Source organism: Euleptes europaea, chromosome 4, assembly GCF_029931775.1.
Source record: "Euleptes europaea isolate rEulEur1 chromosome 4, rEulEur1.hap1, whole genome shotgun sequence".
NCBI lineage: Eukaryota > Metazoa > Chordata > Lepidosauria > Squamata > Sphaerodactylidae > Euleptes > Euleptes europaea.
In genome coordinates this window covers 56102549-56117896 of record NC_079315.1, presented here as the reverse complement: position 1 = coordinate 56117896, position 15348 = coordinate 56102549, and the positions used below count along the sequence as shown (strand labels likewise).

General features: G+C 39.8%; 1 protein-coding gene across 5 annotated transcripts in view; it reads right to left on the bottom strand.

The window, feature by feature from the left end:
• The window catches only part of NTRK2 (neurotrophic receptor tyrosine kinase 2), a 190021-nt gene that overhangs the window by 117215 nt on the left and 57458 nt on the right, over window positions 1-15348 (bottom strand). For all 5 annotated transcript variants that reach the window (XM_056847989.1, XM_056847991.1, XM_056847990.1 and 2 more), the window contains 2 exons: window positions 14700-14800; window positions 13560-13659 (listed from right to left, as the gene is read on the bottom strand). In XM_056847989.1, the coding sequence (XP_056703967.1) occupies window positions 13560-13659; window positions 14700-14800 (201 nt within the window). The remainder of the gene's footprint in view (window positions 1-13559; window positions 13660-14699; window positions 14801-15348) is intronic.

The following is a 15348-nucleotide window of genomic DNA, read 5'->3' as shown; positions in this document are numbered from 1 at the left end:
TGAGTGGTGATGATTCTAAGAATACAAATCCCAACAATGGCTAGTATGCCGGAGTGTGATGCCTACTTCTGGCCAAGGACTCGTGGGACTGTGATCAACTGTAGTAGGGCTGGTCTTGTTCTTTAGGGGAAAAGTTATAGTAAGACTATTCCTCAGAGTCTTCCCTGAAAGGGAGTCACCATGTGGTTGATGAAACAACATGAAGTGAATTGTCTTCATTCCGACCCTCAGACCAAGTCGACATACTGGACTTTGAATGAACTACCACATGAGGAATAGGAATTGAGCAGACAGCTAGAATCTCCCCAGAACAGGCACAGTGGGCTGAATTTGTAGCAACTGATGGATCCTGAGTTGAAGGTGAAAGTGGGCAAGAGACTCAGTGAGGGGACTGTGGTAGACAAAGCAGCTTGATTATTGTGATCTTTGTCCCTCTTTTTCTTCTTCTTAAGGTCCACTGAAGAGGAAGATTTGAACTTCACAAAGTGTTTAGGAGGTATGGGATCCTCCCCTGAGAAAGGAGGAATACCTGGATTCAGTGATGACTTAGTCCTTGATTTCAAAGATAGAGTCAATGTCGAAGAGTCCATTGGTGCCCAGAGGAAATGTTCAACAAGGAGGTAGAGAGGTGAAACATTCGATTACTGTGGGATTGTTTAGTAAATTTAAAACAATGAGGACAGGCGTCAACTCCCAGACACAGCAGGCACTGGGCATGTCTGTGGTATTAAGCAAATTGTCCCCACAAATAATGCAATGTCTTCTGCACCATAAAAAGGGACAGGCAAATAGGTGGGGAAAAGATTGGACGGAACCCCTAAATCCCCCTGGATCTCAAGGGTGAAAAGACGACTGCTAAGGAAAATCGAAAAGGGGAAGTCTTTAAAAATCCTCTTCTTTTCTTTTTAGAAATGAAATGGCTTTGCTCACAAAAGGTGAGAGTAAATTTCCTTGTGATGTCTCTGCTGTGGTTGTCAAAGAAGAACTGAGCAGGAATTATGGCTCCACCCTCTCTGAGCATGTGTATTTCTACCTCTCACTCACAGAAAGCAGGGCCAGCATGGTGTAGTGGTTAGGAGTGGCAGACTCTGGAGAACCGGTTTTGATTTCCCACTCCTCCACATGAAGCCTACTGGGTGGCCTTGGGCTAGCCACAGTTCTCTCAGAATTCTTTCAGCCCCACCTACCTCACAAGGTGCCTGATGTGGAGGGGGGGAGGCAATTGTAAGCCATTTTGAGACTCCTTATGGTAGAGAAAAGCAGGTATAAAAACCAATTCTTTTTCTTCCATTGCCCAAAAATCCTTTTTAGCTTACCTCTAGAAGGCTGTGTTACATCTGTCTTGATGCTATTCTTGTTTTGTTATGTAGGACAGATACACAAGTTTGTGTCAATATATATCAAGAGAAGTTCTTAAATATATCATTTCTCCTGTCTGCTTGCTATGCCTCTATTTTGAAAGCTGTGCCACAATAAATGTTCATTCTGTCAGTATAGCTAATAGTGGACCATAGTAAAACACACTGTGTATTATTTACATATCAGAACTGTACACGCAAAATCTCTGTAAATTGCTTCTTGAGGATTTTCATTTTTGCCCAGTTAAAGAATTAAATTATTCATCACCCTGCTTCTCAGTCACTGGTATCCTGAATTGTTGTTACCTTTGATCAAATCCATTCAGTTTTTAAGAGTTGCAGTCCTACATCAGCTGCAAAAAGTACATGGGAAACCTCCAAGGAATCTTGAGGGAGCGGTATCTTGTTTTCCCTTTACTTCTTTTTTCCCACTTATCCTCAACATTAGTGCGGGGAAAAGGTACCAGTGAAATCTCTATGCAAGTTCAAATGTATCCAAGATAAGCTCAAAGACCATTCACAGCAACTATACATATATAAGTGTCAGCAAGTCAAAACCAACTTATGGTGATCCCAGCAAAGGGCTTTCAAGGCATGTGAGATGCAGAGATAGTTTGCTATTGCCCTCCTTTGCAGAGTCTTCCTTGGTGGTCTCCCTTCCAATAACCTCACCTGTGTGGCATCTGAGACCTGATGAGATTGGACTATACCATGCCATCTTCCCTCCCCCACAACAATACACTCCTCCTGTACTTGTTAAATAAATTTAACATTAGTATGGGATGAAACCACTATTATGAATGACGCCTAAAAGGCCCAAACATGTTTGGTTTACATGTATTTTATTTTATGTTATTTGTAACTGTACCTGGTCATAGGAAAGATGCTTTTAAGAGAATGACATCCCCATGTGTGTAAGTGTAATTTTACCTCATAAGGAGGGGGGGTTACACTAGGGGAAGGTACCTATATATGTAAGCAAAAATGATGGATACTGATGATGCACAGTTTTTCATATTTACAATTTGATTAAAGTTTTTGTGATTTAATACAAGTTAGGTTCTTTTGATGAATAACAATGACTTTCAGGTCAGCAGCGGAGTGTCCTGGAAGGTAGAAGGGTACTCCCACTGATTTCTGGATCTTGACATTTTTAGATATAAGCTAAAATCATCAAAACATATTGATAGCCCACTGTGCACAATAAGAGCTTCCAGTATGGGTTATAGGCCTGCCCTTGATTACCAGAAAGCTCTTAATCCAAAACAGCAATTTAGCAATAATAACAGGATATGTAATAGGGAGGCCAACCAGGAACTAGGCCCTGCAACAAACCACGATACCATCTCTGTCCTTATGTCCACTCAGGTCTCACTACTGCAGACCTAGTAACATCAGCAATACCATCAGAGGCTCATTTATCTGCTCCTCCTCCAGTGTAACGCATGCCATCATATTTGACAATCCCCTTCTGCTTTCCAATGAGGACAAACTCAAACTCCATCCAAAACAATAACTAGGCACAAATCTGAGCTTTAAAAAAGCAAGTTTAAGAAACTAGCCCAATAACAATTAATTATCTCAGAACATTCTGCTGCTGATCTGAAAGTCATAATTATTCAACAAAAGAACTTCAAGGGACGACTACAGTGTGAAATTCCTGAATGAGAATGCATTAGAAAGTCTGATACTACCACTTAGGCCACAACTGAAAGAATGATTTCCTCTCAAATTACAAGTATTAAAATATTGTCGAAGGCTTTCACGGTCAGAGTTCATTGGTTCCTGTAGGTTATCCGGGCTGTGTAACCGTGGTCTTGGAATTTCCTTTCCTGACGTTTCGCCAGCAGCTGTGGCAGGCATCTTCAGAGTAGTAACACTGAAGGACAGTGTCTCTCAGTGTCAAGTGTGTAGGAAGAGTCAGAGAGGGGTTGGGTTTGAGCTGAGTACTGTCCTGCAGAAGTAATGTGCTAATCATTGTCCTGTAAGTATCAAGATAATGTACTAATGAGGGTGTGGTATGTTAACATGAAACCATTGTATCCTGAAGTGATCTGTTAATGTGTGAAATCCAAAGCTAATCTGCATGGCTATTGTTGACTGTAGCCTTTGTTAGTCTGGAGGTTTTTCAGGGCAGGAAGCCAAGCCTTATTCATTCTTAAACTCTCTTCTTTTCTGTTAAAGTTGTGCTGATGTTTATGAATTTCAATGGCTTCTCTGTGCAATCTGACAAAATAGTTGGTAGAATTGTCCAGTCTTTCAGTGTCTTGGAATAAGACCCTGTCCTGTTTGTGTCAGTCCATGTTCAGCCACTGCTGATTTCTCAGGTTGGCCAAGTCTGCAGTATCTTTCATGTTCTTTTATCCTTGTTTGTATGCTGCGTTTTGTGGTCCCGATGTAAACTTCTCCACAGCTGCAAGGTATACGATATACTCCTGCAGAGGTGAGGGGGTCTCTTTTGTCTTTTGCTGATCGTAGCATTTGTTGTATTTTCTTGGTGGGTTTAAACACCGTTTGTAGGTTATGTTTTTTCAAAAGTTTCTCCATCCTATCAGTGACTCCTTTAATAAATGGCAAGAATACCTTTCCTATGGGAGACTGTTTTTCCTGAGTTTTCTGATTTTTGTTTGGTTTAATGGCCCTTCTGATTTCATTCTTGGAATAGCCGTTTGCTAGTAGTGCGTGATTTAAATGATTAGTTTCTTCCTAGAGAAACTGTGGTTCACAGATCCGTCTTGCACGGTCCATTAATGTTTTGATTATTCCTCTTTTCTGTCGGAGGTGGTGGTTGGAGTTTTTGTGTAAGTAGTGATCTGTGTGAGTTGGTTTCCGGTAGACCTTGTGACCTAACTGAAAGTTTGTTTTACGGATGACAAGGTTATCAAGAAATGGGAGTTTACCCTCAATTTCCTTTTCCATGGTAAACTGAATGTTTGGATGGATAGTATTAAGATGGTTTAGAAAGTCCATTAATTTTTCTTCACCATGGCTCCAAATGGTAAATGTATCATCTACGAACCTGAACCAGACTGTAGGTTTGTAAGGTGCCGATTCTAATGCTGTCTTTTCAAAATATTCCATGTAAAAATTTGCTATTACTGGACTGAGTCGTTGAAATTCATAAACATCAGCACAACTTTAACAGAAAAGAAGAGAGTTTAAGAATGAATAAGGCTTGGCTTCCTGCCCTGAAAAACCTCCAGACTAACAAAGGCTACAGTCAACAATAGCCATGCAGATTAGCTTTGGATTTCACACATTAACAGATCACTTCAGGATACAATGGTTTCATATTAACATACCACACCCTCATTAGTACATTATCTTGATACTTACAGAACAATGATTAGCACATTACTTCTGCAGGACAGTACTCAGCTCAAACCCAACCCCTCTCTGACTCTTCCTACACACTTGACACTGAGAGACACTGTCCTTCAGTGTTACTACTCTGAAGATGCCTGCCACAGCTGCTGGCGAAACGTCAGGAAAGAAAATTCCAAGACCACGGTTACACAGCCCGGATAACCTACAAGTATTAAATTCGCTTATTGTCTACGAAGACTGTGTTATCAGCAACTACTGCTAGATACATTTGAACTTTGCATAGAAATGTCACAGACTATACCTCTTGTATTTCATTATCTCCTGACCCGTTTACAATCTTTTTCTGTATGTCCACACATACAAACATATATCTGACAAATGAACACACTCTGAATACATTTGATGAGAACTGTGCTCCACAACAACTTATGCCTTAATAAATCTGAGGGTCTTTAAGGTTCAACTACTTTTTGTTTTGCTGTAAAAGACCAATACAGCTATTTCTCTAAAACTGAAATAACTGTGAGAGAATGTCATGGAAAGAAATGCTGGATTTGAACCAGCTAGAAATTCCAGCAACATGGTGCTGCTTTTGACATATTCCCTTAAGGGTTGTAGTGAGAAAATGATGGAGTGTGAACTTCAGCACTGGGGTGAAAGGTCAGAAAGGAAAATTATACTGAATCTTAAAGACGGATCAAATGGAGATAAGTAGTGACTAACTTGTACTATACTGAAAATATAACCCAAAACAGTGTCATTATGGGGATATTAAATAGGAATGCTCTTTCTAGGGCAGATCTTCCAACATGTTCAGTGAACAGGGCTTGATTCTTTTGAGGACTTTGGCTGAATGCTCCAACCAAGTGCTTTCAAATGAGTATTTCCCTCTCCCTCCTCTCCTTGTACAGGTGAATTCCCCCTTCCCTTCTTTTTCTTTTTCTGTGTGAACCATGTTTTCCTAACTACAACTAGTTTGAATAACAGTTTACACACTCATTTCTAATCATGAATGAAGAATGAGATATGTAGTATGTAGTTAGTGAAAATACCGATTATAATTAGCTCTGAAAAGCAAAGGGGGAGAGGAATTTGTATGCAAGAGAGGATGAGTGAGAAAAGTGTGGGAGCCCAGAGCGATCATGATCTCCTAACCATGCTTAAAAGAACATATTGTGCTACATCTGTCTTGTTCCTATTCTCATTTTGTTATATAGGACAAACATACAAGATTGTGTCAGTAGTAGGGTTGTGCATATCGATATACCCGAACTGAAAATAAAACTGAAATTAGCCGTTTCTGCAGTATTCAGGTTTTGGGTCAACCGAATACCAAAACATGGGAATGTGCCCAAAGACAAAGAGGCAATTCCTTAAAAAGCCAAATAAATATTCGGCTTTTCGGGTTTCGACTCTTTGCCTTCTGCAGAGTCTACATTTTGTGGCCCTTGTTACGTTTAAAGGAGAGCTATCGCCTTTCTTCATATTCCTGCCCCCTAGCTGGTTTCCAGGGCAGCAGGAGAAAGGGAGCAGGCATCTTGGAGTGGCCAATAGGAAGGCTCACTGAACCTTCCCTTGTGGCCAATGGCAGCAATGCATTTTACATTGCTGAAAGGTCAGCTGGTGCAATCTACCTGAATGGCAGCAGAAAACAACCTAGAGAGGAGGAGGGCCAGGAATTCTCAGTGGCCAACAGGAACCCAGGTAAGGAAGAATAGTGTTCTTTCACCAATCAGAGAAGGTGTTTTTTGGCTGAAATTATTTTCAAACTTTTCTGTGCTTGGCCAAAGACAGACCAGGCCGTTTTAGTGAGTTTGGTGGCATAGCTTGGCTTTAGCTCCTGCTGCCTGATTCTTCCTCTGTGATCCTGGATCCTGGTGCCTCATCCTGACCTGCTGGATTACAACCTGCTGCTTGGGTTGGATTCCTTCCTGCCTGCTGCCTGGAGGAGAAGACATCAAAGGGTTTGAGATATCGTTTTCCTTTTAAACAAGTTGTTGTATTTGGGGCTAAATTCTAAATTTTGCTAGAAGCCAGCAGGCCTTGGCCTGTTGGTTGGTGGGGGGGGGGAGGGGTTGCTAGTTTGAGGGGGTGATCTGATTATTTTGGGTGGCAGGCTCTGCTTCCATTTCTCCACTGCATGCTGTTTCAAAGTTGTATTGTTTGATTTTTGGGGTTTTCTCTGCTGGAGATCTTGCTGGCTTTTACCTGAAAGGAGGGGGTGCTTTGATTGTTTGGGGGGGGGGCACTGCTTTGTTATTGGCATCATCATTTTCTTTGTTGAATTTAGAGAAAGGGTTTGTTTTGGCAGTTTGCTATGTCCTTGTGTGAACTTTGCAATGTTTTCCTATGGGGAATGGGGGCAACTCCTTTGGGGTGTCATAAAATTTGACCCCCTGACCCAATCTTTACCAAACTTTGGGGTTTGTGCAAGGAGGGTTCCTTCAAGCTACCCTGAAAATTTGGGAACTCTACCTCCAAAAACACCCCCATGGGAGTTTAGAATTTCCCCCATAGACTATAATGGGCCCGATTTTTTTCAGTAAACCCGGAAATAAGCTGAATATTTACTGGAAAGGGAAATTTGGCTTATTTCGGATTTACCAAAAAAACCCGGGCCCAATAAACCCGAAATTTACCGATTTTTTTTTTACAACCCTAGTCGGTAGACATCAAGAAGTTCTTAGATATATCACTTCTCTTGTCTGCTTTCTATGCCTCTATTTTGTCATGAAGAGAGGCCGCTGTGGGAAGGACCACAGATTCAGAGCTTTCTTTTGTTAAGCGTCTTCTTTACAGAAAACTGCACAAAACTTGTTTCTTATCTATTCCTGCTTTTATTGAGCAAAAATGAAAGTTATCAACTCAGGGTGTAAGTAATAATAAAGAAAATTTTGACAGTGGGAGGGGGTGAAAGATATTAACATTTGAAAGCACTTCCCACTGGGTTTGCCTGATTAAAAATTATTTGCAACTGCCTAAACTAGATGTTGAAGAAAGTAGCATTAACCTTTAGCATTAAGAGTAAAAATAAACCAGAAATAAGCATTCTCAAAGTAGCTGCCATATCTGAGGTTGTTTTGTCAGAGAAAAATATATCGGGAAAACATACCACTTTTTATAAAACCTCCATCTAAAGTTTAGACCTTAAAAGGAAAACTTACTTTAATAAGACTGTGGTATTTTATGGAACATACTGGTAAACAAATCCAAGCTCATCATATTATTCATCAACTGATCTCATTTTTCCAAAACCCATATTTAGCACAGGGATTCCAAGTCTCAGAAAATACAAATTAACTTAAAGCAGTATATAAGACCAGCAGAAAATTATCCTGACTACCTGGTTAATTGCTTCAAAGAAAGAATTTCACTTTCAAGTTATTGTAATGAGAAACCAAAGTCAAAACAGGAGTTGGAAATCTTGTGTTTTTATTAACCACAGTTTGTAGTCCAAAGAAAACCATATAATTATTGTCCATATTCCTTTATTTTGAAGTGTAATGGGAAGAAAAATCTACTCAGTATCAGTGCACAGAGTTTTAATCGCTATAGATGGGTGCACAATTACACAATCAGCACAGGAATGTGCCCATCTCCAGATAAAGCACAAACTGCATAAAACTGAACTGAAAAGAATTATCTACTTCTCGGTTTTGTATAATTCTAGGTAAGTTCTCTTCAATTGTAGTTTAGATTAAGTTATTCACAAGGGTCTTCCTGAAGGAGAAAGTGCATTCAAACAGATCTTCACAGTTTATATTTGCTTTTCTCTAAACATATTCCAGCATAAATGAAGAGGAGATGGCACATGAGAATTACATGCTCCAATTGTGTAAAGTACCTAGCAAATTCTTAACTTTGATAGCAGCAAATTTAGGAACTGAAGGAGGTGGACTGAGAAACAAATACCCTCAGTTCAGAATTCCCAGGCAGATTTCAAACCTAGCCTAAAATTCATCTTTGTGGTTCATAAGGAGCTTAGTGACAGCCTAACAGCCCTTTCCTGAGAATTGGTCCGAAACTCTTTAGGAGGAGGCGTGACCTCACCGCCAGCGTAAGTACGTGTAATCGCACGATTACACGTACTTACGCTGGCGGCGAGGCCAGTCCCACCGGCAGCCGAGCACCGCGGGACTGCGCCTTCCCCCTCCGCCGGCGCGACCTCTCCGTGACACAGGCAATGGCATGGAGAGGCCATGCCAGCGCAGGGGGGGCCTTCCAGGGGCGGGCCAGGGGGAGGAGCCGCCAGTTCTGTTCAGTTCAGTTAGGTCGCTCCCTATCCCCTTTTGGCCACTTCTGCCGGTGCCAGGAATGGCGGTGCTGCATCTGCTTTTTAGCAGGCGCAGCCTCGCTATTCCCTATGGGGCAAAAGGCCCCCAGTTAAACAAACAAAAAGCCGTGAAACGGCTTTTTTTTAACGCCGTACAGGGAGCGGCTTAGGAAGAGGTGCTACCGCGCCTCTTCCCCACCGTCCCCATACGCCTCAGCTCAGGAATGGGCTGTAAGACAGCAGCCTTCACTGCTAACTCAATCTTTCCTTCCCTTTTGTATTCAGACTTACACGAAGACAGTGGTAACAGAGAGTGCTGGTGTCTGGGCATCCATTATGCCCAAGACTGCTGTTGCAGCAGTGCCTCAGGTATTATGACTGCTGGAAAATGTATTTTTCCAAGGCTTCTCAGTCCCCTACTAAGGACTCTGAAGCCTTGGGAAACTACCAGTGTGATCCTAAGCAGAGTTACACACCTAGGTCCACTGAAGTCAATGGACTTAGAAGGATGTAACTCTGTTTAAGGTTACACTGAACATGTCTCTAGGCTCCTCAAAATGACATGTTGTTGTGATGATGCCATTATCAATGGAAAGTTTTCCAGCATTTCTGTTACAGCAGAAGCCTCGGGCATCATAAAGGTCCATCATCAATTTGTTCACAAATGATCTGGAACTGGGGGTGAGGAGTTTAGTGGCTAAGTTTGCAGATGACACAACATTATTTAGGATGGTGAAAACTAAGGTTGACTCTGACAAGCTCCAGGAGGAGCTCCACAAATTAAGTGAGTGGGTAAATGAAGTTCAATGTAGGTAAGTGTAAGGTAATGCACACTGGAACAAAAAAACCAATTTTAAGTATATGCTAATGGCGTCTGAACTTGCTGAGACCAAGAGAGAAAAAGATTTTGGGGTTGTAGTGGACAGTTGAATGAAAATGTCAAACCAGTGTGCTGCAGCAGTGACAAAGGAAAGCTCTATGGGGATAACGAATGGGACTGAAAATAAAACAGCTCTTTTATATAATGCTCTTGTATAGATCTATGGTGTGGCCTCATTTGGAATACTGTGTGCACTTCTGGTCACCATATCTCTGAAAGGACACTGCAGAGCTGGAAAAAGTACAGAAGAGGGCAACTAAGATGATAAAGGGGTTGGAGTACATTTCCTGGGAGGAAAGACTGAAGAGTCTGGAACTTTTCAATTTAAGAAAGAGGTGACTATGGGGCGACAAGACAGAGGTTTATAAAATTATTCACGGGTTAGATTGGACAGAAAAATTCCCTCCCCCACTCAATATTAGAACTCAAGGGCATCCAGAGAAGTTGACGGGTAGTAGATTCAGGATGGACAAAAGGAAATACTACTTTACTCAATGAGTTATTAAAATGTAGAATTTGCTGCCAGTGATGGCCACAGGCACAGACTGTATTAAAGAGGAATTAGACATATTCATGGAGACTAGGTCTATTATTGGCTATTGATAGTCATGGTGACTAAAGGGAACCTCCTTACTGCCTCTGACTATCAGTGTCAGGAGGCAACATCAGGGAAAGCCTCTATGCCCTATTTTTGGCCTCCAGAGTAACTGGTTGGCCACTGTGAGAAACAGGAAGCTGGACTAGATGTACCACTGGTCTGATCCAGCAGGGCCCTTCTCATGTTCCATGCCTGATACCAGCCGTCCTAATCAAAACAGCTCTCACTTTTGCCACCATCAGTGGATAAGTTTGGAGAAAAGGAAGGGAGCAATGGCCAAACTTACATTTTATTTTTATAGAACTGGTTAATGTACATTTCTGGAAATATTTATTTAATTCTTCAGCCATTATTCATTCTTCCAGTCCTAATAATGGATGCTATATTTTAATTTAACTATTACAATGTTTCTTGACTAATATTACCCATTTTACTTCATATATTGCATATTAACTACTTGTTTGGGGAAATTTGTTGTCCTATTAGTGGCATATATCTAACCATAACAGAATGACATTTGTTTCTCAGAAGAGTTGGCAGTGACTTCTGCCAATTCCTCCTTCCCATTGATATGCACTTTACCCTTTATGCTGTTCCTAAGATTTCATTGAACCCCCCACAGTAACAAAACTTCAAGGGGCTCAGGGTGCTGCAGAAGGATGCAATGTGAAGTCCACAGATGGTTGAACACACATCATTATTATGCATTCCTCATCTAACCCTCAGCTTTCTCAATAATGATAAATAATAAGCCTTTACATGTCAATAATACTGTTTTTAAACATTTAAAATATTTTACAATACTGATCATTATTATCGTCATACCATATCAAAATCAGAAAGGCTACAGAAGAACAAGTAATATGGCCCTAATAGTATAATTTGTAAATGAAAAAAAACCTAGTATATTGTAGGACTGGAAGATAATTGGAAGTTTGTCTCGTTTAAGAAGCCTTGCATATGTGTCAATAAAACACTGTTTTGTGGAACATGCTCTGTTTTTTATTATAGGCCTATAAAATTGTTTAGACTAATAAACACTGTACATTGTTCAGACTTATAAAATGTACAGCTAAATTGTATGTGGCATGTTTTATCAAAAGCATATTTAGCAGTACGCAACATCATCCAAAGTATTTTCATGATCTTATAACCATCTTCAAAACGTACTGCAGGTATTAAAACACTGCATTTTTTCTTTTAAAAATATCAATATTGAACTAGAAATACTGAAGAATAGGCATTAAGGAAACTACACTTAGTTTTTAAATATATATATATAATTTAAATATAACTTTTACCCCTAAACTGGACCCAAAACAGTTTATCACATGGTTTTTCTCTCCTCCACCATATCCCCAACACAACAGCCTTGTAAGGTAGGTTAGAATGAGAGATTGTGACAGGCTCAAAGTTATCTGGTGAGTCTCAATGACCAAGCATAGTTTCTAACCCAGCTGTCCCAGGACCCAGTCTGACACTCTAATCACTACCCAACACTGGCTTAAAGGACCCTGTTCAGTGGAAACTAGCTCCAAGCCACAACTCTGAGGCTGTTTTCACTACCAGATTAATTCTATCTGCACCACCTGCATCACCCCATACAAAGACAAGGATCTTGTTTCCCTTGGTCTTTTTACGTAAGCTAACGTGAGTGCGAATACATTCATGTGCAAAAATTCCAGACCTCTCTCCCCCACACAATTTTGGGTCCAGTATCTTTGGTTATGACCAACTGAAAATAAACTAATGTGAAGTTAAGAGTGATGGCAGGCTGAAACAGGGACTTTTCAGTGGTGGCACCTAGATTGTGAAACGCCCTTCTCCTGACCTTTCAGCACGAAAAAACATATTTCTTTGCTCAAGCTTCTTGTTGGTTCCTTATTAGTTGAGTAATTGTTTTGGTTTTTACTTTGTATTTTAATCATGAACAGCAGTTTTTTCCCTCCCTTACTAATGTTTTATGAAGTTTTTAATAATTTGGTTGACAAAGATTTACTTTATTGCACCTTCAGCCACTGTTAGTTTGTTTCTATTATGCTTTTGTTTTTTGAAATGCTGCTCTGTAATGTGAACTACTTTTAGTATTGTTATTATTAAGTTGTGAGTATGGGATCAGTGTTGACAGAGGATGTGCTGGCCATAAAAATTGATAGGCTTTACTCCTAATATAGTGCGCTGCTATGTTTCCTGGTCAGAATGTGACTGAACATTGGGACTGGTTTTTTAATATACAGACTATCAATTATGATGGAGGGATGTTGTTGGCAGAAAGAAGTACACTAAGAGGAGTTTAAAAACTATTTGGGTACTCTGAACACAAAGACACATTGCATCATTCTTGCAGTTTGTCTTCCTACTCTAGCAATGTCTCCATATGCGGCACTTTACTTTTTCCTGTAGGAGTAAATGGCTATCACTCTCTTACATGGGAAAGAGTAAAAGGGCTTAATCAGGACATTTAGGGTAGGTGCATAAGCTCCCCCTTACCCTTGATGAACTCGGTTTGTTTGAAATCAAGCTTTGCCCCATCCCCACAAGTTTTCCTAACTTTTTTTGGTCTCCAAACTAAAAGAAAGTTTAAAACAAACAGTGGAGGCAACTGAAAACTGAACCTGATATTTGTTAACTCCCACTCTTGAGTTTTGTTTCTTGCTAGTGTGGAAGAAATGTAGGAACTCTAATATATTCACTCAAATAGAAAATGCTGGTTGTCATCACAATAAGTATTAAAACTAAATATGTCAGTTCCAGATCTAAAATTACACTTCAGGGTATCAGAACCAAATAATCCAATTACTTGTATGGTGTCTTGGATTACACTGTTAAAAAACTATTCATAATATTACGAAACCCTTTGCATCACAGACTACTTAAATTACATGAAAGCCAAGGGTCTTTTACTTTTGCTGGGGTTTATTCACAAAAACAGATTCAATCTATTGAGTTCAATAAGTCTAAGACACGTTGCATATTATCCATGAATTCACACTCGTTCCAATGAATTTATCATGCTCTGGATTAGAAAACTCTGCTTGCCTATGCCAACATGTATTTGATACAGGGTACTGAAATACAATCTAACTCAGCAATGTAACTCAGAATAATGTATCCCTTCCTTACCTTTCATTCCAAACTTGGAGTGTCTTCCAAACTTGAGAATAATGAGCATAATAACTAAGCCAGTGCACACTAATGCTGCAGTCCCCACTACAACATAAACCTAAGAGAAAAGCAAAGTCCATTAAATGTGATATTGAAATATACCGGTAAGCATCTTTTAAACATCAGAATAACTACAGGACTATTGAAAATTTGCTATTTATGTATTTAGCACTCCAGCACAAATAGGGACAAGGAGTCCCTTATTGGGATAGCAGTAGTACAGGGGTCCCCAGCATGGTACCTGCCGACACCATTTCTGGCGCCCACTGAGTGCTTTTAGAAAGTGTGCAAGGCTAGTTTGGTCGTTCACCCAGCAAGGCTTCTGATGAGCCACTGGTGATCTGATTGGCTGTGCAGATTTTTTAAAATGTTGCTTCGGCAGTAGCTGCCACCACAATGCAAAGATATTCACTGTGAGACTGAAGATTAGCTGTGGTAGCCATTTTGTAGCTGGTTCCACCTCTTGCTGTAGCCATTTGGTGGCAGCCATTTGGTGGCTGTGTCCACCACACTGTGTCAGAATTCCAAAGGTTTCCACAGGCTAAAACGTTTGGGGACCCCTGCAGTAGTGCGTGGTGAGTGCAGAGAATGTAACCATTTTCTCCTAACTTTTACCTTTATCAGTAAAAAGTGGTCTCTCTAACAGTATGTCATTTCTAAAATACTGCTAGTGGGTCTTTGCATAGAGGAATTGTGGTCTATCCCCAGAATCAGTTATGTAACCATAAGAATACAGTATCTAATGTAATTATCTCAATAGTTAATTCTTCAAAAAAATTAAGCTAACATTGAGCTGCAAAAAAAGCCAAATCTTTCAAGCTGTAAATGAGAATTGGGTTGAGGCAACTTAGGGAGTCACAATTAAGTAATGTCAACATAATAATAAATATGTGAATAAAATTATGTAAATTGTACTCTCTAAAATTCACCAGCTCTCTGAAAAAAAGCAATTACTTCCCATTATACAAATCCTAACTAAAAGCTCTGGAGTGCCCTCAATGTAGTGTCACGTTACAAGCTAAAACAACACAAACTCATCAGATTGCTAGTCAGAAAGTCTGCTGAGACTGCAAGCCAGGAAACTATGTATATACTTACAGTGATGCTATCTTCATTGTCGTTTGAAACACCCGTAGTAGTAACTGGATTACTATTATTTGTAGTGTCCTCAAAGTCATTGGTCGTGGTCCCATAATCCTCTAGAAGAAAGATTGTTTATTTTATTTACTTCCTTAAATATGTAACTGTTTTATCTTCACTAAAAGCACTAAATACAGGAAATGTATATTTGCAAAAGCATTGTTAATCTGTATCTCTAGGATTTGTTTGCAAGAAAACCAGATAACCTTATTTGCTCTTCAACCAATGTTTAGTGAATTTAAAAGTTGTATTTTTAAAAGGAATATAATATATGCCTTAATATTAAAAACACTAGAAGTTTTTTATTGTGCATTTACACAGTGTCATACATGGTGCTTAAGAACAACATAAAGCAAAACAACTAGCCCTAAGAAGCTGACAATCTACATTTAGAGCAAAGCAAAGGGAGCAGAAGAAACATGGGGAATGTTAGCAAACACAGCTTTATTTTTAAGGCTTAATTTCAGCTGTGAATAACGATGTAAAGGGTTAAGGAAAGGCTTGATGGGAGTTTAACATCTCTGATTTGCAAATGTTTTTCATGTTTTGAGAATCTTGCAAAATTTCACCTCTATGTTTCTTAAGTGAAAACATAAAAAAGAAGAAG